Source organism: Anomalospiza imberbis, chromosome 3 (genome assembly GCF_031753505.1).
Source record: "Anomalospiza imberbis isolate Cuckoo-Finch-1a 21T00152 chromosome 3, ASM3175350v1, whole genome shotgun sequence".
Classification (NCBI taxonomy): domain Eukaryota; kingdom Metazoa; phylum Chordata; class Aves; order Passeriformes; family Viduidae; genus Anomalospiza; species Anomalospiza imberbis.
Window position 1 is genome coordinate 99,960,331 of NC_089683.1, and position 22,720 is coordinate 99,983,050.

Consider the following 22,720-nt stretch of genomic DNA (forward strand, 5'->3'; position numbering starts at 1 on the left):
CCCAACCTATCACAGAGTTGAACAAAGTATTTCCTTACCTGGCCTTCATTAGCAGCTGTATTGGCCAAGCTTCTATTCCTTTCCAATTGTCCGTACCACTCTCCCTGTTAAAGACCAATTAAAAAAAGGAGATGAAAAAGCAGGCCAGCAACTCAACCACTGGAGATCCCTCATTGATTTCTTTGCCTCTTTTCATGCATTAATGGGTCCATTTTCACATTTTCACTTTTTCTCTTTCAAAGTATTAACAGCTGTTCCTGCACCATTAAAAGTCTATTAATAAAGACACCTCTTCATTTCAGTTTTCAGCTCTTTCTTGTGGTTTGTGAGAATGAAACAAAGCAATACAGTGGGAAAAGTACATGTCTACATGCTTTGATGCGCTACCTAATTTCCTTGGGAGAGGTAAATAACAGTCTGTTAGCTGCCACTTGTCTCAGAACCCTACTTATTTTATTTTTGCTCATCAAGCACATGCAGATTATTTCATTGAGTGCCATGTGTGCCTTAGGCATTCAAGGCTGCATCACCACTCAAATGCAGGCAAAGATCCCCTTCCCCATTGTCTTGTCGTCAGGCACCTCAGGGTTTTTTCCATATTGTCCCCAGGGAACATCCTCTCTACAGGTGGCAGAGCCACTGGGGTCTGTCCAGCACCTGCACCGGTGACACTGACCAAAACCAAATTCCCGTATGCTGAAGTCAGGCACATCATAATACCTTCTCCTGATCAACAGCTTTTTTGGGGGGGCAAATATAGTAGAGAAGGAAGATCCTGAAAAGATTAGAGTAGCTGATTCCACTCCAGGCAATATCACCTAGAAATATGAAAGGGGACATGGAAGAAGGCTGTGGTGTGCCACCATACATTTTTTATCTAATTCTCAGAAAAGATCAGAGAGCAAAGGCTCCACTCATGCCAGCCTGACTTATCACTGGGGCCAGCTTTAACTTCCAAGTTAAGACAGAGGTCAATGAGGTGCCCATAAAATTTCCAAAATAAAAAGTAAATTTGAGAAGACATGGTCTATCTCAGCAAGATGGTGAGCATAAAGGAATCAATTAAATTGTTCTGCAACATTATCTGTAACAAATTATTCTGTACATTAGTTGAAAATCTGAACTGTGCCCAGGGTCTACCCAGTTACACTCAATAGGAGACTTACTAATCACTGAAATGAGCCTAAGCATTAGGGTCAAATTGATTGAATCCCAGAGGAAAATACTGAGAACTGAAACCTGTAGAAGTCCCACGGCAGCAGATTCATTTGATGGAAATCTGATTGATCTGTGCAAGCAGGAAAAAAGCCCATAGAAAATGATCACTGAGATTTTTAGAACAATTCCTGTAGCCAGTATACAATAATCTGCAATAACAGGCATTTTCAGTAGCACATGAAACTATGGCAGACTATGAGAGTCCAAAAGAACATGGTGAAGAGGGCAGGTTTGAGAATGTAGTTCCCAGTCCAGGGACATTTTGCACATTTGTGCATATTCATAAGGCTATCCACTAGAGTAGAAGATGAGGTGGAATGAAAAGACAGGAGCATAGTATTAATTTAGTCCACTTAGCATTTATTTTGAGTAAGTAATCTGAGCTCAAAGGAATAGAAGCATACAGATCAATTTGAAGTCCTTTTGCACTGGATTGTATGTTACAGCACTTTTATGCACTTCAGTTTGTTTCCAGTTGTGGACTAGCGAAGCACCAGGCATAATACAATGTTCTGACTGTTGTGGCAGGAAGGCTGTGATTAGAAGAGAGGGTCCTCTGGAGGTGGGGCAGTGCTGAACTGAGCCAACTTCCTGCTCTGCCTGGACACTTGTGCTCAGGTCTCACCCTGGACTCACTCCCTGGAGGACAGTTCCAAGGGCTGACTGTGCCATGTGTGAACAAAAAGGTGAGAAAAATCTGGTTTAGATAAGAGGCCTGCACCAGGTTAACTATGAAAGGAAGTGGGTGAGCCCCTCGCTCTCTTTTTTCCCCCTTTCTCTTTCACTGTTCGCCCCAGCTCCGGACCATCTACATGAACTGATGATATTCTTTGTTCTCTCTTCTCCACCTTTATTTCTCTTCTCCCTTGCTTTGCTTGGGCAAAGCACAGCTGTCATTTTCTATTCCATACTCCAGACTGTGTTTTGTGGGAGTGGGGAGCTTGTGGAAGTGTTTTGTGACTTGTGAGCCAGCACCTTTGAGAAGTTTCTTTTGAGGACTTGTAAGTTTATGGCAGTGTACAGTACAAAATTAAAGGCTTGTTAGCCACCACATGTGGAAGCCTATTGTACAAATTTAAGGGCTCGTTAGCCAACACCTTTTGAGTCTCAATAGTGGGCTGGTCGCTGGAGTTGAATGACTACACAGTAAAGAACAAGAGTTCCCTGACCCATGGCCTGGTGTCTTTGTTTGGCCTGGTGAGAATTTATAACAAACCTCATGGCCCTTCTTGCACCCTCTTCTTTAATTTAACAACAACACCACCACCACCAAAACAAACAAACAAACAAACAAGAAAAAACTTGTTGTACATCTGGTTCCCTGTGATATGTGAAGTTCTCCTCCCTCTCAGACCCTCCCTGGTGCCTCTTCCCCAGGAAAAGTCTTTTTCAGGAGAAACCCTCTTTTTCTAGGAGAACAGTTTTTAAGAGAAATGGATGCACATGGCACAGTCTATTCCAGGATAGGCATAGTTGCTGAAAGCTTTCCATGTCCTGGGTCAGTGATTTCCAGCACCAGCTCCTGGGTCCTTGTGCACTGAAGCTTGTGACAGCTGTGTTTCATGGAGGTAATTCAGGTTGAATCCTGTGTGCCCTGACAACCCCCACAGGCCCAGCAGCACAGACAGTCATGGTGGGCTGGTTTGAGCAGCTGCTGCCCTGGACTGGAGCAAATGCTGTGTCTGCATTGCTGCCCTTTTCTCTCTTCAAGGGCCTGGTCAGGAACACAAGCTGGTTTTGCCTGGACGTGACCATGATGGCTGAAGACAGAGTCGCCTTGGTGCACACCAGCCAACCAGTGGGAATGTCTCTGGCAGGCCTGCTGTGCCAGCATTCAATCCCCAAGATGCTGGAATTAAGGCAGGTCCAAGAGAAAGAACAGCTTTTGATTTTGAGTGACTGCCCTAATTGCAGATACTGGGCAATGCCATGACTAAAGGAGAAGTGATAGTTAAAATCCTGCCCTTTTCACAAAAAATGCAGGAACTCAGACACCTTTGCAAAAGTCTCTTTGGCTCTTTTACACTCCAGCTGTTACTGCACTGATGTGGCACTAAAGCAACCACTCCACCTCACTGGTAAATACGAAGGATGGAGGAACATAAATGTCCTGCTTTGAAAGAAATCCCTTTTTGGACTCCTATAGCTACCAGTGGATGAACTGTCCTGGGCAGCTTGTTCTGGATGAGCCTGCTCAAGGAGGGGAGTTGGACCAGAGGACCTCCACAGATCCCAAAAGCCCATCAGTGGACATCGCCATGCTGAGCGATGAGACAGAACAGACAGGGAGCTGGCAGCTGGAGCTGTGGCTTTGGCTCGGAGACTCCTGAAAGCTGATGCGTCACTGGGACACCCTGTCCCAGCCTTTGCCCTGCCCTCCTCTAAGCCCTGGGCAGCTGTGGAGGCTCTCTGTCCCCCCAGAACTGTACCCAGTGACTATCACACAACAGGTGTCTTTGCTCGTCCAGGTGATGTCCTCCCTTGGGGTCCCACACCTGCATGGTGACACTCACAGGACAAGTGAGCACAGTTCAGCCAGGCCTTTCCTTCCAAAATTCACCTGGTGAGCAGCAAAGTTGTCCTCCATTGCCAGACAGGGCCATTGGAAGCTCTTGCTTGGGATCAGCCTGCTCTGCTCACAGAGCAGCCCCACAAAAAAAGGGGCACTGAGGAGCTGCCACCCAGCCCCAGTAGCCTGAGTGTGGCAGAGCAAGGACCCTCTGCCCTCCTGGGCTCTCTGCCCTGCACCACAGCATTTCTCCCAGTGCCACTGGTAAGGACATGCTGGTGTTCCTGGTGGCTCTCCAATCCCTCTGCTTGCTAAAAGGCACCACAGACCCTTCCTCCCTCCCACACCAGTTCACTCCACTAGCGAGACATCCCTGGCATCCCAGCCCGGCTACAGGGCAGTGATCTTCACCTCTGCCAGCTTCTCCAAACTCCTGGCACTAAATGTCCTCCACTGGGTAAAAGACAAGGAGTGGAAGAAGGGGAGCAGTAGTGCCTCTGCTGCTCAGCTTGGGGAGCAGAGCTCAGGGACATAGCCCAGAGCAGAGACACTGCATGGCTCACCTCCTTCTCCAGGGATTAGATGCTTGGCAGTTAGGTAACTTGGGCTCCCTTTGTCCTGTGCAGTGGGAAGGGGCAGGGAGAGAGCTGGATAAACCCCTAGTTGCCTATCCTCTCTTCTTAGACAGCTGTGCTCAACACTACCCCCAAACATAGGGTCACCTCTGCCCAGCTGGGGAGCTGTGTTCCCCTGTCTTGCAGCTCCTGAAGCATTTCCCAGCTTACCCCTGTAATGTTCCCACCCACAGCTCCTTCAGTGCCCGGGAGCTGCAGAAAGAGAGGAGAACCAGTGCCAGGCCTTGCTGCTCCCCCAGCCCAAGGGCAGATGTGCCTGCACAGCCCTGCCCCATGGGAAAGGACACAGGGGCAGGACAAAGGCCCATGGTAGAGGTGGGACAGAGGTGCTGCCTGAGCCATGGCTCCCTCTGAGCTGCCAGAACATCAGCTTTTACCCTTCCTGGCTGGGGGCCAAAAGCTGACCAAGAGATGTAGGACATGGAAATGCTCCATCAACTCCATGCCAGGGGAGGCAGAGATCATTCCCAGAGTGGTGTGTGCATGGCGGGGAACCTCTCCTGCCCTACCATGGGGTGTAGCAACACAACTAACCCAGAAGCGGCACTGCAGGAGCTGGTGGGCCAGATGAGGATGATGGAGGTCCCATCCTCATCACTGCCTTCCTCCTGGTCCTCCTCTTCTTTCTCTGCCACTGCCTCCTTCCTGCTGCTCAGGACCCACAGCTGGCCCAGGGCCAAGCAGAGCTGTGGGTGCAGGGAGGTGCTGGGCTGCGGAGAGGAGATGCAAGCAGTGAGCTGCAGGTGGCCTCCCTGGTGGCCACCTGCAGCTGGGCACAGCCCTGGTGCCAGTGTTGGGATGGACACTGGTGCATCACTTATGCCAGGGCATCTGTGCCCTGTCCCAGAGCCAGGGATGGCACCTTACTGGTGGCTCATGATGAGACTGAGACCCAAAGTCATTAAAAGTGAAAAGTAAGGGATTAGGCTTCACATGTTGAGAAAGTTGATCTAGTGGACTCTGAAATGAGAAGAGCTGGGGGAAAGCTGTCCAAAGCATTTGCAGCCAGAGAAATGCCAGCTTCTTGGATGGGCTTTGAATCAGCTCACCTGTATGGTGCTAAACTCAGCACAGAAGTGGCTTTTTTTGTATTAACTCTGTTATTTAACTAATCCTTCAGCAATTGCCCTGAAGTTCCTTCCTCAGCGCTTCTGTAGAGAAAAGATCATGGTTCCCTTTTCTAGCATTGCGCCTGCAATTACACTCTGTGGCATTACAATTATGGAGGCATTACACTGTGGTTCTGCTCCACAATATCTGTATATTAACATTAATTTGATATAAGCACAAGAATAACTGCACGACAGAATAATTGCACTCTAATGATTATATAGTTAAAGTACCTGGATTATAAAAATATACATGCATTAAGTATCAAACTAAAGAGATAATAATAAGTCATTAATTCATATAGGCAACTTCCAGAAATATGAATGAGTTATGATTAGCTATCCTAAGGCACAGCTCTAATGTAATTACAGTAATTAAATTGTATTTATGAAGGGTAAAAAAAGGGGAAATTGTTGCATGAACCTTTCTTAAGGCTGTTGTTTTCATGCAGAAATAGAAGAATTTTGATCCATTTTTTAGAATGACTTATACTCTAAGATTTCTCCCCCCCTACTTCTCGCTTCTCATTTTTTTTTCCCTTTATCTATACGGGAAAGACATGCAGGGTCGTTTTACGGACGTTAGCCTTTAAGGAGGTACGGAAGGAAGCCAGGGAGGAAAGGAAGGGAAGAAAGGAAAGGAAGAGAGGAAAAGGAAGGATGGGGAGGAAGCACAGAGGGAAGTAAAGGGAGAGAAAGAAAGAGAAAAAAAGGGAAGGGAAGAAAAGGAAAGCAAGGAAGAAAAGCGGACAGGTATGTCCATCATTGCCTGCACAGAGAGAAGAGGCGGGGAACGGGACCCCAGAGCCCCCCAGTCCACGGGGGTGGCAGCCGGGCTCGGCGCCCGGTGCCCGCCCCCAGCCCCTCCGGGCCATGTGGAGGTGCGGCCCCAGCCGTGCTCTTGCCGGAGCGCCGTGTCCCCGCTGCGGGCAGCAAGCGGCCGCTGCCCGGCCCCGTTCCCGGGGCCCGCGCGTGCCCCGGCCCGTCCCGGGGGACCGCGCACCGCGGCCCGCCTCCCGCGCCCGCCGGGCCATTCTCCCCTCAATGAGCGCTCCGCCCGCCCCGCCCCCGGGCATTTGCATAATGAGGGCTACCGGGGACGCCATTGGCTGCTGGGGGGCGCGCTCGGGCGTGACGTCAGCGCTCGCTGGGTAATGCCTGCGTTGTGGCGGGTAGTTGGAGCCGGCAAAGCCCGCGCAGCGGCGGCCCCGGGCGGAGCGGCCGGCGGCGGCCCCGAGCTCCCTGCGCAGAGCGCCGTGCCGGCATCGCGCTCCCCGGCGCCGCTCCGCGGGCGCAGGACGGGGCGCTGCCGGCCCCTCGCGGGTCATGGCTGGGGACAGGCTGCCCGCCCGCCTCCTGGCCGCCGCCTGCCTCGCCTTGAGCTTGGCCCCGGGGGCGGCGGGACCGCGGGACGCCCCCGGCCTCTCGCGGCTGCAGAGGAGGAGCCTGGCGATGGACTTCGTCGTGCCCTCGCTGTTTCGCACCTACGTGCGGGAGCTGGTGCTGGGGCCGCCGGGGCGCGCCGCGGCGCGGTGCCGCCTGCGCCTGGACTGCGCGCCCCTGCTCCGCGCCGCCCGCGGGGCGCTGCCGCGGGCCGAGCCGCCCGCCGTCCCCGCCGGGCCCTCGGCGGCCGGGCGGCGGCTGCGGCGCGCCAAGCAGCTGGTGCTGGAGCTGGGCGAGGGCACCGTGCGGGACGGCTGCGCCGGCGAGCCGCCGCCGGGCTCCGGCGGGGCGCACCTGGAGTTCAACCTCACCGAGCTCTTCGCCTGGTGGCTCCGCGCCGGCGACGGGCGGCTGCGGGTGCGGCTGATGCCCGAGCGCCGCGGCGCCCTCCCGGGCAGCGAGCGAGGGCTGTCGGCGGCCATCCGCGCCGCCCGCCCCCGCCTCCTCTTCTACGTCTCCGCGGCAGGTGAGCCGTGCGTTGCATGCCGCGCACCGCGCCGGGCAGCGCCCCTCGCCCGCTCCCGCGCAGCCCCCGCCGTGCCCCGGCGGTGCGGTGCGGTGCGCCCTCCCCGCCGGGACACGCGTCCAGCGCCCCGCACCGTCCCGGTCACTGACGGCCCCGCCGATGCGGGAAGCGCAGCTCCCCCGAGCAGTCGCGCCTTCCCCTCACGGCTTGTCCCTAAGGGTTGCGCTTTACCCGTGCGAAATGTATCGAAGCGCTTTGGTGGGGCCAGGAGGGCTGTTTTGAAAGTGATGAGGGATTTTTGCCAAACGCCAAGAGTTTCTATGTGCTAGAAAGCCGCAAGCAAGTCCTAGAAGGTTAAACTGTCATTAGTCGAAGGACAGCAAGATCAGGTTCTTTGAAACTTAAAAAATATCATCCTAAAAAGGGATGCTTCCTCAGAGTGCTGTGAGTGTTTCAAGGTTATGTGCCAGAAGACCAGGGAACAGCACAAACATCTCCAAAGCTGGGTCTGGCTCTCGATTTTGTACACTAATGCTACTATCTCTATTACTGGATATTAATATTATTGCTCTTCTTTAAACATAAAATATAAGGGCTGATTGACATTTTAAAACCCCAAAGGATCCTTAGTGAATTGCATTCTATCAGCTACAGTACAAGAAGTTGTACATCTGAGAAGGCTCATGCAGCACTAGTATTTGTGTGAAGAGAGAACCTGGCTCAGAATTTTGGTTCTGGTGGGCGGTGATTGGCAGTCACGGTTTGGGGCAGCTCCTTTATCTCAAATCAGGACTCTGTTGTGGGCCAGTGATCAAGAGAAATTTCCATTCTGTGTGTGCTTTGTATCTTTAACAGAAGCTGTGATTCAGCCTTTACTACTAGAAGAATATAATACCTAGAGGACTGCAGGTCCAAATAATTTGTCACAGTGAGTTAAGTCAGGTACCTTTTATGAAGCTTTGTAGAAGTCAATGGTGTGTCCCTGAGTAGCCACCTACTTAATGGACCACAGAATACACTTCAGTAAATTCACAAGAGGAGGGAGAAGTCACTGCTGGGCTTTGAATACAAAGTTGGAGCAACTGATTTTTGATGCTTATCTGAAAAGATGGGATAGACATCTGAAGAACTACAAATGGAACCCATCTCCTTCCTTGCTGCCTGAAATGAAAACCAAAGCTGACTGTCAGGGTAGCCTGTGTGTAAGTCCTGCAGCTGTGGCTAAAGTGAGGTACCCAGGTTAGCTCTTCCTGTGCTGGAGCTGGCAGGGATAACACAGAGGTGCTGTCCACCACAAGGTGGCTAGGTGAGGCCAGCACCTCCCACCTTCCAGCAGGTCTTGCCTTGCTACATTACCGTAAATAAAGAATAATGAAAAATTAAAGACACCAAACCCTACTGTCTCCTTTTCTTTCTGCTTGGAGAATTTGTTGTGATTAACACTTGTTTCGATTTACAGATCTCCTCGGGCAGTGAAGCCTTAGTTTTGAATGCCATTTTTAATCAGGTACTTACAGCACCTGATGATGGAGCTTGAGGACATGCATTTGTCTTAGAGGATGAAGGTGTGTTTTTAACCTGAGGGAAGGGCATACATAAGAACTAACAGATTCTCTAATGTTAATACAATGCAGATGGAGCTTTTACCAAAGCTATTAAAACTCACAGGCTTTATTTTGTCTGTTGTCTCACTGTTTAGGAGAAATGCATGTTTTTACAGATCAGCAGGAAGCTATGCCTCTGTAAAATCACGTTGGAGAGAAAGCTCTGCTGTTCTTACTGTAACACAGTCATGCAGAGTCAATCACAGAGGAGGCAGGAAAAGGAGGAGCAGAGGGAAGGAATATGGAACTCCTTTACCTATATCAAAGTGGTAACTTCTCCTTGCAGCTGTTTACAATCTCCTGTAAAAATCCTGGTCTCTTTCCGAATTGCACCTCTGCTTTTTCAGCAGTAACTCCTTAGCATAGTTACACTGTGGCTTTGCCCTGCTTTTGTAACGTGGGTTTGTTTAACAACATTAGGAAATCCATTCCTCCTGCTTTGCTAAGGTGCTGCCTATGTGAACACCATGTGTCACTGCCAGCCTTAAATTTGTGCTGTGTAGCTCTGCCGACAGCAGGATGTGCTGACACAGTGATAACAGCACGAACAGCATCCCCCAGCCTGTCAGATTCCAGCAGTTATTGACACCACTGCAGCTAATGTGCACGGGGCTTAACTAAAGCCCTTCCTAAGGCAACTGAGCCTTTCCTTCATTGCTTAAGCTAATTGGAAGTGGATTTCAAACAACACAATCCTCCCATCAACAACGGAAAGCTGCTTCACTTATGTTGGCATACTGGGCTTTTGTTTTTCCTCTTGTCTGCTGGAGATGTCCAGGGTTGCAGTACATCCCAGGAAAATGTATAATTACCTTGCTAAATTATTTTCACCACATGATCCTCCACGTGAATGGAGAATGAATTATATTTTAGGGTGAGGAAAAATGGCAAGGGAATGAAGTCCCACTGACCTTAGAGGTGACAACAGAGTCCTGTAAATAATGCTTTATTCTTTTTAACTTACACTTTCATTTGCTGGCTCAAAGATAAACTTAACTGGGGTGAATCCTTTCCTTTTTTCACAGCATGCTTGTACAAAGCATAAAGCACTTTGTCTCAGTCTGTTACTGAACAATTAGTAAAGGATGTGCTTATGGACAGCTGTTGTTCTGCAGACAAGCCATAAAGTTGAATTTCTACAGGGCTCTTCTGCAAATATTCTTGATGCCAGATTTCTCTCACACTCTTCCTTGTGGGAACAGAGCATTCTGCAAGAAGCTTCCATTTAGAGAAACTGCATGGAAGTTTCATTCAGTTGGAATAGGATCGAACCTCAGCCCATCTACCATTTCAGTGTCAGCTTGGCCTTTTCAAAATTGGGTACAAGAAAGTTTTCCTCTCTTGGAAATGCTTTCAGACTTAGTACTGTCTTCATAGCCTTCTCCCAGTGCTTCTCTGGGTCAAAAAAAATCCAATTAATTTGAATCTTTTCTGTATGAAAGACACACAACAAGAAATGCAGAGGAAGGGAGAAAGAAGCTTGGTGCAGCACTGCAGATCTGTATTTGAGGTGAACCTCTCAACTACAAGGTTGCTGTTGACTTCGCTCTCATTGTCTGTGGTTTTGACTAGAAACTCTGCTGGGCCTCCAAGGAAACCTTTCCCAAAAGAATCTAACGAAAACCAGTACATTGCCATGGGGAACTGAACAGCCAGTGTGAACATTACTGTCAGGAGATTTTCAGGCTGGCTTTAGTTCTGGTCTTAGAGGATTTGCTGTATAGTGTTGAACCACAGTGGGTCTCTGTAGCAGTGTACTCTGTATGGGTTATTGAGCTTTCCTGGGGGAAATAATCCGAGAGTCCTTCCACTCTAATCCTGCACTGGTATTTGGATTTTTTTCATGTTAACCTCACAGGTAGCCACTTCTCTCACTATAGGGCACCTGAACCACAAATGTTGCTAAATAGGCTTCTTGTGAGTTTACCCAGGAAATTTAATAAGCTGAAATGACCATAAAATAACTTCCCATGAAAATTAATTGCTACTTACATATGCAGAGGTGGGAAGCGTATGTTAAGAAGGGGCATACAGGGTTGAAAATGAGTCATTCTTCCCTCTAAAGGTCAATGTACTTTCATTCATGAAATAGATTTAACATTCCAATTATATTTTTTAAATAGCAATGCATAACTTTTCATCCTCTGGCTAGGCGAAATATTACTCCTGCACTGTGGCCTTCATCTAAAATTTTATTAACTTGCCACATGTATTCTCCCTGAAACTGTCTGCATTCACTACATACCAATGCTATTATAATGCTGAGGCAATTAGGCTTTACATCTTTAGGGGACTGCTACTATACTCCTGAACTCTTTTGCAGGAGGAACCCTTTGCCTAAAGATTAGAAAGAACTACAGACTATATAAAAACGTGGTTTTGAAAGTAAATATTTTGTAAATGAAAATCAGAGCTCTAAGGTGAAATCTGACTGTGGTGAAGTCTACAGAATTATTTTTGCATATTTTAGAGGTATCAGCATTTAATCAAGGTCTCTTAGTTATATTTTTCATTTTATTTTGGTTTTGTTTTGTGCCTTCAAAGGGTAACGTTTGGAGTTGTGTCATACTGAGCAGAAAACTGGTAAAAGATATTGGTCACTTTGCAGTTGCTCTCTGGTTTTCTCTCACCCTCAGCTGTGTGCCACACCTGCGATCTGATCGTGCTCTTCTGATAAAGCAGTGGCAGAACTTGCTGGATAAGACTGAGGCACTGCCATCAGGCTTCTGAAAGGTTTTTGCTGTAGTGCAAGAGGCTTTGCTCTTTGCTGGGGTTTTGTGCTTTGCCTCATCTATCAGGCCAGCTTTGCCAGTCCAAAGCTTAAGGATAGCGTGAGTTGCACTTGAGTTTACTCTAGACATGAACTAGGGCAAATCAAGTCTTTCCTCTTCTGCCCTTGGGTTGTCAATGTGGGTGTCACAGTGGGCTGCCTGCGGATTACCAGTTGTTAAATCAGTGAATCATGTATGTGCTTAAAAGCATCTTCCTCAGACTTTCCTGCCCTATTAGCTATGCAGCACTTCCCTCTAGACCTCCAGTCATTGGTGCTCTCCAGAAATGTGGATATAGTCAGTTCACAGTGCCTCTTCTTGAGCTGGAAATGCTTCTTGAAGAGGAAACTAACTGTCTAGTGATGGAGTTTGCCTGGCTTTGTGGGCCGTATGATCCTTGATCCTACTGCTGTACTGCCTGTTCCTGTCCAAGCCATTTTCCCACTCCATCAGCACTGATAAAACTCATGGATTATGACTCTTTAGACTCATGATGTCTTGTCCACGGTTTCCATGTTGACCACTAAAATTTGGCTTGCGAAGCCATGAGGCTTTTACAGTAAAGCCACTGGAATTTGAAAATTTGTTGCTGATTATTTGACAGATAATGTTAGAAATTATGCTTAATCTTTGAGTGGTTCATGGAAAGTGTGATGTGATCACATGGTTTTGTTTTCCCTGAGTTATGTGGTATTGCTGATCCTCATTGGGAGCCAGGATTATGCACAATGTGTTTATGATTTCTAGGTCTGTTTTCTGCAAATTTTGTTTACTTTTAGGCTCATTGTTCTTATGAACATTCTTATTCATAAGCATGTTCAGTAAAATAGCCATAACAAACACTGAAAGGGGCACAAGTAACAATTTATTATGTTTGAATGAACATTTATGGCATATTGAAAAAATATGTTTTCTCTAAACTTGCTGTGCTTTTATTTCCACATCCTTAAAAACAGGGAATAAATATCTACAGTGAAGAAGTGCACAGGGAAACTTAAGTGCTTTATTATACAAAAGCAGAGACATTCTTCAAAATCAAAGGCGGTTTTGCAGTGTCTGAGTGAATTGGATCCTTAAGTAATCTGGTCATTTGGTTCACTGCACATCTCACCCAAACATTACATGATAGGAAATAAAATATGTGTTTGTGACAATGTTTGTGAATTAGCCAAAAGAAGTAGAAGAGTTGACGGGAGAGTTGAAGAGGGCAGGATTTAGCACTTATAAAATTCCCAACTAAGTGAGCCTTGTCTTTACAAAGAAGATCCCACCTTTTGGATACATCAGTGCTAATTCCCTTGGAGTGCTGATGTTTTGAGAATCCAAGTTGCTTCCCAAACAGCAGCACACTGTGCCTGGATATTTCCTGTCTAATTCTCACACCAAAGCATCCTCTTGGGCTACTCAGAACTAGAGTACCGAGAGTAGTAGATCTATGGTTTTGGCACAAGTGATTTACATAATAACAAACACCAGTTCAGGTTGCCTGCTTTCCAGATCTCTTTTATCCACTGAGCAACCGCATCTGTTTCCTGGGAAGCCACTTCTGAGCTCAACATGGTTGCTGATACTGCAGTGCTGGGCTGAGAAAGGTCCTTTATGAAATGTGCCACATTTGTCTTGCTTCTTTAATTCAGAAAGATTTGGTTGGAGAAAAATGTCATGGAAGCATAAATGCAGATTTGATAAGTCTGACCTTTCTTTTCTTGCGAACAATAAATGTCAGAAAGCTTAAAATGACAAGCTGGAATGGCTGGAGGTTATTTATGTGTTTAAATATTTAGGCAAGAAACACATTTTGAGACTAAAGTCTAATTTACATGAGTATTTTGATTTATGACTGAGATGGCATAGTAGCTTCATGGTTGTCACTATCCTGCTTAGCATGGCTACTCAGACATTCCCTGTGACAGTGTAGGTAGGACTCAGATATCTCTACTTGCAGAAGCTGTGAACTCTGCCAGTTGTAGTGAAGGAGAACCACCTTCTCTCATTAGTCAAGTAGGATCTGTGAAGTGGTTGAAGTCTTCTAAATGTACCCAGTAGACAGAGCTGGTGGCTGGCTTCAAACTGACTTCAGACAAGTTTCTAGCAACAGACATTTCTTTGGCCAAAGAACTTCAGTAGGCAGCTGCAAGAACTGAGCTCTAGTTTGACTTCCAACTTAATTATCCTCCAGTACACAGCTCTGCCATTGACATACTGTGTGAGATGAAATACTTCCCTTTGTGGTGGTTACTTCCTTTGCAAAGCAAGGGTAGTTTTGACTGCTTTTGAACTCTGTTGGTAGATGGTGCTTTTTTTTTTTTTGTCGATTAATAATGCTTTTACTTTCCAAGAACCTGAATAAAGGCAGTAAGGTGCAGTCTGAACTCTCAGCTTTTTAAGGGAAAAGCCAAAAGAGCCAGTATACTATATTGATTTATTCCCCTCTCTGCTAATAGTCAAAGGGCTGCTATTTCCTTCATTTCAGTGATAGCAAACTTAGAATTTTGGTTGATGCTACAGTAAAATCAGTTTCTCTTTTATTTTGAAAAATGTTGAGCCCTGCCTGTGACTGCTAAAACACCACCTGTCTTGAAGCCAAATAGTCAAATTTAGATTTGAAATTTGAATACTTTGTGAGTCTTTGACCAAGACTATTTGTACCCTCACAAAAAGTGAGAATGGGATAGGCTGTCCCTGTGCTTTTGACAGCTGCAGCTGGGCACCATCTCCTTTTGCAGTGAGGAGCTGCAGGTGTTGGCTGCTGCTGGCTAATGGGGACTGCTGAGCAAACCGAGCACTGTTTGTCCTGGCTGGGAAGGGAGGATGGTGTGGAGGCAGTGAGAGAAGGTTTATCCTTTATGGTTTCTTACTTAAGATATCAGACATTTGCACAGAACGGGCATTTGCGATAGTTTAAAACTTTAGTGGATTACCTGATTCTTCCTAGATTACAGATGGCAAAGTGGAGATACTAGGCTGAGACCTTTCAACTAGATGGTTCTAGAAATATGGGGCATCCCCTTTGCAACTTATCACCTTTAGCACTCTTCAGCTCAGTTTGCAAATCTCGAGTTTCCACTAGTATTCCAATGTTTGCACCAAGGCAGAAGAACTACCTTTCCTGCTCAAACAAGGGTGTATGCTGAATCCATTTTGGACTGGGATTTCCCTGCAGTAATGTACTGTGAAGAAAGAGGTGGAGGCTCTTTCTGCAAGCTTCTCCCCATTTCCTTACTGACAAGCAACTCTTGCTGGTCTCATGTCTTACAAAACCTTGTGATGAAAGGAAACCTTGACTCTATCTTCAAGTTACAAGCTGGGCAAAGAGAGAGAAGGCTGTAAGGCGAAGAGCAGAGAACATCTGGGTGGTGAGTGCACGGGGAAAAAATACGATCCTGCTGTGTGAGGGTGGGAGTACAGAGGGAGGTGTCCATGTGTGGATTCTTGTGCTATGTATTTCTTGATATCTGTTAGGAAGAGAAAATACTAGTCTCGGTACACATCCCGGAAATGGTGATTTTCATATGTCATACTCCTTCTAAGAATTTTATGTTACTGAAGTTTTCTTTCCAGCTCAGTTTTGAAAGCTGGTGTGGTTCTTTGGAAAGCGGTCGTTGTAGTGCTTGTGACATGCAGCTGAATTATCTGTGACTTCACTTACTAGAAATCTGTGGTGATGCTTGAGAGCTCTACAAGTTGCAGCAGACCTCTAATTGCAACTTGTACATTGGCATTCTCCTGCTGTTTCTGCTGGCCCATTGAGTAACGAGTTATCCCGGATGCATCAGAGTGTCTGGGCTTTTTATAGCCTCTTTCATGTTCGATTCTCAAGCTACTTTAAGCCTTATCACCCTAGTGACAATGCTAAGCATTATTATATCTGTTTTACAGAGAGATCACAGAAGCCAGGGATGGAAAAGGCATTATTTGATTATGTTAGACTGCAAGTGCTAAATAGAATTTTCTCATATAGAATATACTATACAGGGAAGTCGCTCTCTTTGCTTCAGCCAAAAGGCCAAGGAAGAACAAGAAATTGGAGTTGAGAGGCTCACTAGCTTGCTGGAAATACTGCAGCAGTTATTGGCAAAACTATCTGAGTCTCCTCTGCTCCACACCGTGTTTGTGACACTCCTCTTCAAATAATTCTGATCTTGTCACGTTCCACACCTTTTGCAGTACTGTTTTCTTCTTAGTGTTGGGATCATCTGTGATCTGCTAAGCCTCTCCCTATCTTCAGACATCACCCTGTGGCCTTACCCATTGTTGGGCAGTGTATGTCAGCATTATAGACTGTGATGCAATGGTTATTTCCAAGGGCTTTTTTCATTATTGATGCTAATTAAACTTGAAACTAATGAGAAAGGATTACTTTTCAGGGCTGGAGAGGAGGCCAGAATAGTTATTATAGGTTAATTATTCTTCTAAAAGACTCGTTTTAAGTAACAATTAATTTTGCCAACTTTTTTCTTATGTTGTACAAGAGCCTTGTTTGAAGAGGTTTCAAAATATAATTGCTGCACTGACCTCATCTAGCTCTCAATCAGTAATCTCCTTCCATCAGCAAAAGGTTAATAAAATCTTTAAGGAAAGAAATTCGGTACCTTATCTATGTGTAAACGATTTAGAATAGGTCTCTCTGCAAATATTTCCTATTACCCTTCTGCATGATTTCTTTGGCATACTTTTTAGATGTGAAAAATGTTGCATTCCATAAAACTTCCAAATTTAATGGCTGCTTTGCAAAACAGGTGCATTACAGAGTTAGAGAATGCATCTATTTGGGGCTGGCTGGGAATTGGCACATAAGTCAGAACACACTTCTTTGTTCTCAAAGATTTACAGCCTGTGGTGAACCTTAAAAATCTGTCCTCACTTTGCAGGACACTGGGGTGTCCCTAACATGATTAGTATTTGCTAAGTAACCAAGGGAGGAGATGAGACTTGTTTTACATGGGAGCCAAGGTTTCTTTCTGGCTGGGAAGCACTGTGGCTTTTGAAGGGGAGGGTATATGCTGGTTCACTTTGCTCCTTCCCAGCTGTTATACTGAACCTTTCTTCCTCCTGGCTCTTTGTAGAGATGAGGGATGGCTTCAGATTATTGCAATATTGTGCTACAAAAAGGGTAAGACAGAGCTGCGTTAGTAATATTGTAAGTGCTGAAAGCTGAATAAAATCATAGAATTATGTAAGTTGGAAAAGACCTTTAAGATTACCAAGTCCAACTGTTAACCCAGGACTGCTAAGTCCAACACTACACCATGTCCCTAAGCACCACATCTACACAATTTTTGAATACTTTCAGGGATGGTGATTCCACTATTTCCTGGGCAGCCAGTTCTAATGCTTGATAATTCTATCACTGAAAAAAGTTTTCCTAATATCCAATCTAAACTTCTCCTGGCACAACTTAAGGCCATTTCCTCTTGATCTGTCTGTTGTTACCTTGGAAAAGAGACTGACCCTTGCCTGGCTACACTCTCCTTTCAGGTGGTTGTAGAAAGTGATAAGGTCACCTCTGAGCTTCCTCTTCTCCAGGCTGAAACCCCCAGCTCCCTCAGCTGCTTCTCATCAGACTTGTGCTCCAGACCCTTCCCCAGCTCCATTGTCCTTCTCTGGAATCTCTCCAGCACCTCAATGTCTTTCTTGTAGTGAGGGGCCCAGCACTTGGGGTGTGGCCTCACCAGTGCCAAGTACAGGGGGGACAATCCCTGCCCCAGTCCTGCTGTCCACAGTCTTGCTGATAAAGGCCAGCATGCCATTTGCCTTCTTGGCCACCTGTGGAACAGCTCCTTTTCCTCTGGACAGCTTTCCAGCTGCACTTCTGTAATGCAGCACTGCAGTTGTGACTCAAGAATTGTGACCTGGCACTTCACCTTGCTGACCCTCATGCACCTGGTCTGGGCCCATCGATCCAGCCTATCCAGATCCTCTGTTTTTGTGGACCGGAAGGCAAGCAATCTTTATTAGCTGTAAATGTTAGGGCAGCTTATGTGGCTTGATGCCTTCTGTCAGGGCACCTGCTTTGCATCTTGTATTAATGTAAGGGCTGTGAAGGCAAACACCCGTGGATGAAGGTGGTGCTGCGAGCAGCAAGGTCCCAAATAGAATGTGGGATGTTGTGGCTTTATGAAAGCCCTTACCTACTAGCTTCACATTTCAATCTATCTTAAAAGGGCAGCATTCACCAGGCCTGAGTTCAAGAAAAAGAGTTACATCCTCCACCTGAGTGCTGGTATCAAGTTCAAAGATAAAACACCCTCTGAGTAATCACTCTTGCACTGGGCTCTGCTTAGGCCAGCTCATAGGATTTGGGATAATATTTGAAGTGTTGAGTCCCTTTTGCGATTAAGGTTTTAAATCACACAAAGATTGATCAAAAGCTCAATGTTTCCTTCTTTCCCTTACCAGCCTACTGTCCTTTATCTCTTGAAACAAAGCAGCATTAACTTTTAAGATCTGATTCAATAACATTTTATGGATAATAATTATGACTGATACTAAGCCTTCAGCAACCAGTCTGTACAGAGACTTAATGTATTGAGGTTTATTACCACTGTAACCTATCTTTTTAGATTGGTTGTAAAGCAGGATCAGCTATACTGATAAGAGGAAAGAGAAGCATCAATGAACTATTTGCCTTTGCTTCTCTGCAGGGTGTTCATATTGTTGCCACTTAATATTGCTGGCACGGTGGGAGTTTGCTGGTGAGGAGGTTTTGTTTACAGAGTCTGTTTGCGCAATTGCAGAATGAATGAATGAATGAGTGTGTGAATGAGCTGCAGCAATCCTGTGCTGGGGAAAGGAATCTCTTACTGGATACACCCTGGAGGGCAATTGATCATACTGCCCCTTTTAATAACGAATGTGAGAATGCATAGCTTTTAGACATGAGCTCAACAGCTTTCTCTAAGGCTTATCCCAATAATAAAAGCTCTTAAATATATAAAACTTCTTTAGACACCCCATATTAGTGATTTTTTCCCCAGAAGTTTCTCAGGTTTCCTCAATCTCATCAGGATACAGTTGTATGTACACATCATAACAATGAATGGACATGGGCCCATGGTTTATGGTCCCATCCATAAACCAAACTGAAGACCAGGCAGAGCTAAAGAAACCTCTGGTTTCTGGGTCTTTAAATGCTGTGCACAGTGGTCTAAATATAAATTACAATATGAGAAAGGAAATTCACCGTAGTTTCTGTACGGTGTCTTTAAGGAAAGTTCTCCTGTTGTATTGGCACTGAAAAAGTCACCTGAAGGACCCAGGACCGGGTCCTTGCTCAGCTGACCTTTGTGATGTTCATGCATCATTAACTGTAGCTGTATTATGTAGCTGCCTTTTTTGCCTTGCTTCTCCACATAACTTTCTGTATAAGGAAATCAACCTCCTTGGTAAGTTCAAATAAGATGCTGTCTGCTTATGTCCTTCTTGCCTTTTTCATGGGAAAGTAGAAGGGAATTTTAAAGTGCTCTGGGAGCCACATGGAGGCCTTGCTTTGACATCTCTAAATATGTGAGTAATGGGGTGCTTAGAACTGATTTTACATGTGATGGATGCTCAGCAATAAGGAATCACAAATTGTGAGCAGCAGAGCTTGGAAAGGAGAGCTGCTCAACAAGATTAATGGGAAGGGAGACATTTAGTGTAATGAAAGACAGTTCCAGCTTGAAAACAGACAATGCCACACTAGATCGAGTCTTGAGGATTTGGACAGTCAGGTTCCCTCTGCGCCTTTGTAGAGCCTCTTCCTAGGCAGGGAACACTGAAGAGCTGCAAGAAACATTCACTCTAAGTTCCCACTTCACATGCAAGTGAGTACACTGGTGCACCAAGGGAGCAGATTGTCCAAAGGATGTCTGTCAAGCAGGGGATAGGGCTGTTGAAAGAAAACTAGGAATTTCTTTTTGTTCTAATGAGTGCAAGCTGATAAGAAAAGCAGGATAAGACTGCTGTAGAATGTAGCTGGGTCTGAGCACTGCAGGGTTTATTTTACAACCATTTTCCTGTGGAGAAATGACCTTAGACAAACCATGCAAGTGAAACCTAATGGAAAAAAAAAACAACTTGTGTCTGCTTTCAATTAGATAACAATTATCTTATTAGAAGAAATATCAAATTTAAAAGAAAACAAATATCTCTGTACTCAAATAAAAAAAAATCCCAACAGGTGAAAGTGTAGCTCATCCATCCCTTCCATTCTAAGTTGAAAACTGCTATTAACTCTGAATATCATGACTAAAGGAGCATGAACAGGGAGCAGAATTAGCAAAATGTAAGTGGAGCTGGCTGCGGGATCATTGTTATGACTGCAACTGTTATTCTCTGTCTCTGACAAGGATAATAGTGTATGGAAATGAAGCCAGCAAACATTGCAAAATACATCTAAATATAGAGGACAAACAGCAAATAATAACTGGACCAGTAATCAGATGCTGAAGGCCTTATCTGTTAGTACAGTGGCTTGAAAGATGGCAGTGCTGGTAGATAAACATTAGGAGGACTATGAAGCTGAGGATAAATAGAGCAATATCCTCTAAACAGTAAAGAGCTGAAGCATAAGACCCTGGAAAGACATTCAGGACTTATTGCTTGAGAAAAATCCCTAAAGCTGTCAAGCAGATGTGCAGCTGGTAAGTAGATGACTCGGTGGGATGTTGACTGAAATGGTAGAAGGAATAAATCAGAGGGGATTGCATTAGTGTAACTGAAGGCAGTACATTATTTTGCTTTGAAGTACAGTGTCCTGTGGAGAAAGCAATGACTGTCATCTCATAAGAGTGATCAAACTGAGTGGAGACATGTCCCAGATTTAGGCTGCAGCATAGCCAGGGGTTTCTCTTCCAAGCACTCATAATTTTCAGGTTTTCTTGAAGGCTTTGGACTAGAGTTTGGTGGGAGGTGTAAGGGGCTGATCCTAAGCCTGCTAAAGCCAATGACATCTCCCATTGTACATCTGCTCCCCTCTCCTGCTCTCAGGTACAGACAGACTGGGCAAGAACCACCTTTTCTGCTCTTTGCTATTGGGCCATCTGCTGTGAGTGCACAGGGAGACAGCACACCTCATGTTCTGTGTCAGAAGATAAAAAATAGAACTTATTTTCAACCTGGCATTTTTTGTCAGCACTTCGTCTAGGTGGAAATGCAAAAGAAGGCCTTAATGCTACATTTAGTGGTTGGAACAGTAGTGTCCATCTGTCTTTACACAGGTCAAATGAGCATGGGAGATACTAAGAACTCTGGTTCTTGAATTCTTATGGTTTTCTGGAAGGGGCTTTTGGGCACAACCATTGCACTGTAGCATGTGTGTTAGCCATTAAACTCAAACTTCCTGCTGTAGCCCACTCTTACACCTTTGGTATCATATATCTGGGTTTTGAGTTGAATTAAAACAGGGAAGCATCAGCCCAGTAAGGGGAATGATGATGTGACAGCATCCTAGTGTAAGCAAAGGGGAAAACAGCTCTCCAGAGTTCAGTGACAGGAGGAAGGTGCTTGTCAGGCTTATCAGAGTATGCCTAAAGAAATGATACCTCTTAAAATGTTTACATCCACTGCTCATTAAGCATTGCATCCTCGAGGACCCAGTTTCAAGTTCTTTACCTTTATTAAAATAAAATTATGTTTGATTTACGCCAAGGTGCTGTACAGAACAAACAGACCAGGCACATCTCCAAACTGAGGGTGAACACCTTTTTACCTTTTTCACTCTGCCTATGCTACTGTGGTCATGCCTTCAAGGTAAGGCAGTTTTGCATAGTATCCCAGACTTGAAATTGTAAAGGTTAACAAATGTGCCCTTTCTGCCCCATGAAAAAATTCTCAGTATATGATCCTAAAATCATTTCACACACACTTTTGTCACTTAAAAGTTTGAAAATAATTTAGTTTTTAAAATAGGGGTTGGGAAGGGGGAATTAGTCAATATCCTTTTTGAAAAGAAAAAGACAACTAAATTGAGATGTCCATCTGAAAGGAGAATGTGATTTTTACTCCAGAAGGGATAGAAAATGTCTTGTTCCTACCTCTAAAATCCATTCCAATGTAGCTGTGATTGTCAAATCCATCTAGGATAAGATAAAAGATAAAAAACTGAAGTACGATCTTGTCTCTTAACATGTCTTTTATCATCACGCTCATCTCTTTCTCCAGAAGTACTTGAGGATGGTAGAATGGGGTTCAGATTAAAATGCTCAAGGGAAGGAAAAATAATAGGAAGGTCAGGTTTGTATTAAAGATTGTATTGAAGTCACATCAGCAGAATTACCAGAAGGAAGAACAGGCAAAGTACCTAAATGAAAACTCTTACCCAAACTAATTTACAACTAACATGGAAATGTCTTTAATCTCCTGTGTTAGTTCAAGTTAGAATAATTCAGAACTTTTCTTTCCTAGTCTCTAAACTGGTCCATAGATTGTTTCTGTGGAGTAATATCCTGGAACACATCTGTTTTATTAATAATTTTGGTTTCATGGCAAGACCAAGACTTCTTTCTTATGTTTGCACTGTGAACCATCTTAGTATAAACTTGGATTCTCTCTCAGGATTGCCACAAGAAGATGAGTTTTATGAGGAAATTTTTGAGCTGCTCCACGCGTATCTCTAGCCTAGCAAGGAAAGCCTGACTTTCAGGTGGCTTTGAGAGCATGGTACTGTCTAACGCCTTATCACTGACCTCTCAACCTTGGTCACTGCTTTTCTAAAGCCTCCCTCCAGTGCCTCATGGGCACTTCCATTATCCAGGAATGATCATAGTGTCTCTTGAGAACAGAGTCCTGCAAGGTCTGGAGGCAGTTCTATTTTCTCTGAGTAAAACACAGGTATCTCTTGCTTCTCTGTAACATTTATTGTTGGTACAGGTTGCTGAGGTCACACACAGGGGGTTTCAGGTGTTTCTTTCAGTTCCACACCCAAGGACAGGGAAGGTGCTTGACTTCTGGAGCTGCAGCTCCATGACGGCTCTGTTTTGCAAT

The 22,720-nt window shown here is 45.4% G+C and overlaps 2 protein-coding genes across 4 annotated transcripts in view; both read left to right on the plus strand.

Annotated features, from left to right (window-relative positions):
* Positions 1-22,720, plus strand: part of ALK (ALK receptor tyrosine kinase) — a 408,209-nt gene that overhangs the window by 97,360 nt on the left and 288,129 nt on the right. Inside the window, exon 1 of one of the 3 annotated variants that reach the window (XM_068186032.1) lies at positions 6,611-7,380. The exons of 1 other annotated variant lie outside the window; for it this stretch is intronic. In XM_068186032.1, coding sequence (XP_068042133.1) covers positions 6,798-7,380 — 583 coding nt within the window. In that variant the 5' untranslated portion in view covers positions 6,611-6,797. Of the gene's footprint in view, positions 1-6,610; positions 7,381-22,720 lie in introns of those variants that run through there. One more of the 3 variants, XM_068186033.1, reaches the window with a different exon arrangement.
* The window catches only part of LOC137471594 (ankyrin repeat domain-containing protein 9-like), a 243,466-nt gene that overhangs the window by 52,818 nt on the left and 167,928 nt on the right, over positions 1-22,720 (plus strand). The window lies entirely within an intron of this gene.